The following is a 5,802-nucleotide window of genomic DNA, read 5'->3' as shown; positions in this document are numbered from 1 at the left end:
CTATGTACATAACGATTTTTAAAATATTATTATTAAAATTTTAAAAAAATGCTATGCTACTTTCTTAAATGCTCTGAAATTAGTAATTAAATTCTACTACAATCCTATTATCCTTTCAAAATTCAGTCTACTTTTATTTTTAATTTTTAATAATTTACTTATTACATGAAAAATCAATAACAAGAAGAAAAAAATTTCCATAAATAAGACTTTGATAGTTGTAGTCAAAATCTATAGGTTTTTGCCCTAAGTGTTTCATCTAACTTCAACATTTCGAAAAATGGTGGACAGCGCTGGTGGCTGAACGTCGCACCTTTATTGATGACCTCATTGTGATTTTTTTTTGTGGTGGGCTACATCGGCTGATGAATCTTTCGTTATGGACTTTTAAGGAGTGGGTTTTGTTAATGGGCTTAAGTTGGGTTGTCTTATTTTTTTACCTCTTTAATTAAATGCATGGCTGGTTTTGCCTTTAAAATAGCTAGAAAGTATACCTGCGGATCTCTAATTTATATGAAGGAGCAAATATATCTTCACAATATTCTATTAGATTTCAAAATCTATTGTGTGTTGGTTAGATAATAGATTATTAGTTTTAATTTATTTTTAAGGCGTATGCGAGGAGATTTCGAGTTTGAGTTTTTATTTTATTTAGTATAAAATTATTCATATTTATTGTGAAAAAGGAAAAGAGTTGGAGTTTGAGTTATATCTTACTGTATAGTTCATCAATTAACGGATTAGAGATGGCTATTGCATCATAATTTTTCTTTTTAAATTTATTATGCATTCATATTTAATTTTATAAGTATTTAAATATAGTTGGCCCTTTAAATCTTTTAATAACTTTGCCTTATAAATTTTAATATCTAATTTTAAAAATTAATTTCCTTTTATAAGCTTATTATTATTATTATTATTATTAGTATAACATTAATTTTTGACAAATAAGAGAAATTCATTATAGTAAATTAAAATGAAGACTTGGTGTATTGAGTTTTGTTTGTCTAATTTAATTTTGCAAATTTTTATTAAATTTTACTCAAATAATTTTATGTGATTTATATAATTTAATGAATTTATGAATAATTATTCTTATAAGTATTTAATTATTGAATTACTAGAAGATATTAAATAAAACTCAATGTGGTGTAATCTTATAAAAATATTTAGCTATGCATATTGATAAGAAAAAGATTTCAAAGTTTTTAATAAATTTGCTAGTTAAATTTAATTAATTTATTTATTTATAGTAAATTACTCATTGGACATATCCGATTATTAGAAGCTAAATCTTTTAAGAAGGAAATTGATTAAAACTAAAATCATATATAAAATATAGATTACCTTATTAAATCATATGAAAAACTATTGGGCATATGATTCACAAACATATTAGTTTTTTTTTTATATAAATAAAATATTTTATTGAGATAAACCGAGAAAAATTTAGAATGACTCCATCATCACTAGAAAGCTGATAGAGCAGCAAATATATATATATATATATATATATATATATAGAGTCTCGGGTTCTTTCGGAGAAAGAGGTGAAAAAGGGCTAGCCCAACCGAGTCGGATCTGTCCTATGAAGGTATAATTTAAGGAGTTAGGTTTTTGTGCTATTTTACTTCTTTTTCTCCTTTGTTAAATGCGATTATAACAGCTAGATAAACCGGAAGCACTAAAATATAGTATTTTTTCTCTCACGAAAAAGTGAACTCTTTCTATATTATAGAGAATAGATTCCACATAATTATAAGAGATAATGCAATATACACCGAGTGTAACTAATAATCTCTCTTTCTTGCGAATCTGCCTCCGAAAAATCTTTCTTTTATTAGTTGCATCATCCTGTGACTCAAAGTGGGATTATGCTGTGACGTGGATATCTAAAGAATCTTCATTGCCTTTCCTTGCCCGTGTGGAATCAGATTATTGCCAAGTCGCTGAGGAAGAAGAAGTGTCAATATGACGAAAAGCGGATGCTCGTCCAATTAGTCTAAGTGCGCGCATATATATATATATATATATATATATATATATATATATATATATATACTCTCCCTAAAACATACTATATAGTTTTTTTTTTCAAAAAATAAAATTTGATTGAAATTAGAGAAAATTACAGAAAATACAACAAATAAATATTAAGCACAATTCAAATTCAAAATAGTAGAGAAAATAGAAAAATACACAGAATTACAATAACATGTGAACAACACTCAATGATAACACATAGTTTTACTCCTGAACACACATAGAGGGAACTTGAATCTCGAAACACTGATAAGTTGACTCAATTCTTTTGATAGAAAAACTTTCTCTTACCTTGTAAGTTTCATATCTATTCCTTAAAAGGAAGACATGTTCACTCATAACCCACTAAAAGCCTCAGGAGAGAAATGAAAAAGCTCCCACAGAGCTAGATCTGTGTAGAAACACTTATTTATGAAGATTTTTAAAAGAAAAGAAAGGAAAGGGGTGGTTAGTGGCCAACCCCTCAAGCTAAGGAAAGTGGCGGAAAGGGAGAAGTTGTAGAGAGAAAGAGGAGAAAATAAAGCCTGATATGTTTATTTGATTATAACTACACATGGCATCACATGTATTGATGATGCTTCTAAAGTTGGTACAGATGATGTGCTAGACGAGGCTTAAGAACGACATGTAGTGGTGCTGCTTTAGGTATTGTGGCCCCCAAACCTTCACTCATGTCTACAGGTGCATTTGTCGGGGTTCTCAGATTGAAGCCGTGAAGAATACGAGCAAGCACCAAACAACTGATTTTCATGCCAGACGATATTCCAGGGCAAGCTCTTCTTCCACTACTGAAGGGAATGTACTCAAAATTCTGACCTCGAACGTCGAATTCATGACCCTCACAAGCAAGAAACCTCTCAGGATGAAATTCATTTGGATTTCGCCATATACGTGGATCGCGATGCAACTTCCAAATATTGACCAATAATCTAGTTCCTTTAGGGACATAAAAGCCACCTACATAGCAATCTTCCATGGCCTCCCGTGGTACCGATAGGGGACCTGAAGGGTAGAGCCGTAATGTTTCCTTTACAATGGCTTGGAGGTATGGCAAATTGTTGAAATCTGATTCTTCTACCCATCTTTCTCGTCCAACGTGGTTGTCTATTTCTTCTTGTGCTTGTTTTAGCACTTCTGGATGATTAAGCACCAACGAAAGCGCCCAAGTCATGGCACCAGATGTAGTGTCCATGCCAGCTATGATCAAATTCTGCAAAATATATAAAATTAGAGTTATCCACTCAGACATGGGCATATGGTTAAAACTAATAACTGCTTGCCTGGCTGGGGGGTTCTTCATTGGGCAAGCTGATTTGTTAGTCGTGTAGTAACTAGTGGTTGTACTATCCATCTAAAAATATCCATATGAACGTACACATTCTTTTCTTTATTCATTCAGCTCATATTAGATTTAAAATTATAACCTCACAACATACTAAAAAAAAATAAGACAAAATATATATAACGACATATATATATATAACGACATACCATGGCTGTTGCCTTGACCACCGTTTCGCTCTTATGTCCACATATCCAATCCTCATTTGCAAGTGAAGAAAGCATCACATCTATGAAGTCAGGCTCTTCTTTCTCTTGCCCGTCTTCCCTCCTATGAAGATGCTCCTCTACCCACCTACTAATGAAATAGTCCATGTCCTTAGCCGTTCTCTTCATAGATCTCGTATGCCCCTGCAAATCCAACCATTCTGTACCTGGAATCAAATCCGATATCACAACCACTCCGAGTAGATGCATGAAATTTTTGGTTGCTCTGCAGAATCTCTCAGATTCCTCATCCTTAATGAGTAGCTTTCCAGCTATCATTCTTATCATCAGGTTCATCGTCATATTGGAAAACCACTGGTCCATGTCCACCACAGTTGAACCAGTCCTGCCATTAGTGCACAATACGTACAAGTTCCTGACGCCAGTCTCTACCTCTGAAACCCGCACATGCTTTAGCTTCTCAAGACGGGTATTGGATAAAAGCTCAAGAATTGCAAGCTTGCGAATATCACGCCAATATGGTCCATAGGGACTTAGCCCAAACAGGGCACCGTTGTAACCCAGATATTTTGAGGCAATACAACTAGGACGAGTCATGAAGACCCTGTCATTGGTTTTGAAGCAATCCTTTACAGCTTCCCAGCTGCTTACCACAAGAGCGGGTTTCGTCCCAAGTTGTATAGTGAAAACAGGGCCGTGTTTATCGGCCATTGCTCCTAGAATTCGGAAAAGTGGAACCCGATCCTTGAGAATAAGAAGAAGATGGCCTAGTAATGGCCAAGCACCACATGGCTCAGGGGCTAATTTTCTCTTTCTATTTTGGTTGTAGGTTACTAGTTCTGTTCTCCTTGAGTTGTGGACCAGAAAGAAGGCCAGAAGACATGCAATTGCAAGTAGGAAAGCTAGAACGTCCATTATTGGGGATGCTTGGATTAGATCCTCAACAAATTGATGTCTATATAGTGGCCTAAAAGGCTGAAACGTGAAATGAATGTCGAATAGGATTTTTCTTGCCAAAATCCTACTATGAATCAAGACACAAAATATATGATGTGATTTTATGGATTCCAAATATTCATATTTTGGTCCATAACGAATCAGATATAGACAAAAATTTTCTGTCAAAATGGTTAAAACAATTATTTAATTGCTCATTGATCTTAATCCTTTCGAAATTCATTCCGGACCACTTTGTCAGGGATGGACACACCCTCATTGGAAGAAATTATATAACACATCTTTAATTTTATGTAGAACAAAGCGTATATGGATTTGCAATCCAATTAACATCATACATATATATGTATATATATGTGGATCGTATAAATATGCAACCGCCATGTAATTTTTTTTTAACCGATTTTAATAATCATAATTACTTATTTGTTAATTTTATAATAGCTTGTCATTCTATGCAACCTGCTTACATGGAATCACTGTCACACTATAAAATTACTCAATTGGAGGGAAGGAAAAGGGGGGTGGCTCCTGAAGATTTCTTGACTATGAGAGAAATGAAAGAAAGTTCTACTGATTTCTATTAAACTCAAGAAAAGGAGAGCAAAGTTTACGTACAGCTGCTAAAGCACTAAACATGTGTGATACAAGCCCCAATGACATCAGTAACAACTATCTATTTAAATTAAAAATAGAATTACTCCAGCTCAGCTAGCAATAACGGCTTGCTTTACACTCTTTATCCCCCCCTCAAGTTGGATCAAGTGGTAAAGGCACTAGATTCAACTTGGAAATGAACTTGTGATGAAGATCAGATGGCAAAGGCTTGGTAAACACATCAGCAAGTTGTAACTGAGATGAAACATGAGCTAGAGAAAAAAAATCTTGCTGCAGTTATTGTTTAATAATGTGGCAATCAATTTCAATGTGTTTAGTCATTTCATGAAAGATTGGATTCTGAGCAATATGCAAGGCTACCTTGTTGTCACCCTTGAGAGCAATAGGCAAGTGAACTGGTATATGAAGATCTTTAAACAAATATGTGATCCATAACAATTCACACACAGTGGCTGCCATTGATCTATACTCTGCTTCAGCAGATGATTTAGAAATGGTAGATTGCTTCTTTGTCTTCCAACTAATCAAACAAGTCCAGTAAAAATGCAAAATCCTATAAGGGATTTCCTACTAAAGGCACAAGACGCCCAATCTGCATCACAGTAGGCTATCAAACGAAAATCATTAGAAGTAGCAAAGTATAACCCTTTAGAAGGATGGGATTTCAAGTACTTA

The 5,802-nt window shown here is 33.8% G+C and overlaps 1 protein-coding gene across 1 annotated transcript; it reads right to left on the bottom strand.

Moving 5' to 3' along the window:
- Positions 1-2,128: 2,128 nt before the first annotated feature.
- LOC110650866 (xanthotoxin 5-hydroxylase CYP82C4) lies at positions 2,129-4,592 on the bottom strand. The gene is made up of 2 exons (XM_058149914.1): positions 3,535-4,592; positions 2,129-3,253 (listed from the first exon to the last, which is right to left on the bottom strand). The coding sequence occupies exons 1-2, from the start codon at positions 4,465-4,467 to the stop codon at positions 2,624-2,626; spliced, it is 1,563 nt and encodes a 520-aa protein (XP_058005897.1). The 5' UTR covers positions 4,468-4,592; the 3' UTR covers positions 2,129-2,623.
- Between the last annotated feature and the right edge of the window lie 1,210 nt (positions 4,593-5,802).

This window comes from Hevea brasiliensis, chromosome 7 (assembly GCF_030052815.1).
Source record: "Hevea brasiliensis isolate MT/VB/25A 57/8 chromosome 7, ASM3005281v1, whole genome shotgun sequence".
In the NCBI taxonomy this organism is placed as follows: Eukaryota; Viridiplantae; Streptophyta; class Magnoliopsida; order Malpighiales; family Euphorbiaceae; genus Hevea; species Hevea brasiliensis.
The sequence above is the reverse complement of the archived record's forward strand: the minus strand, read 5'-3'. Positions and strand labels throughout refer to the sequence as shown.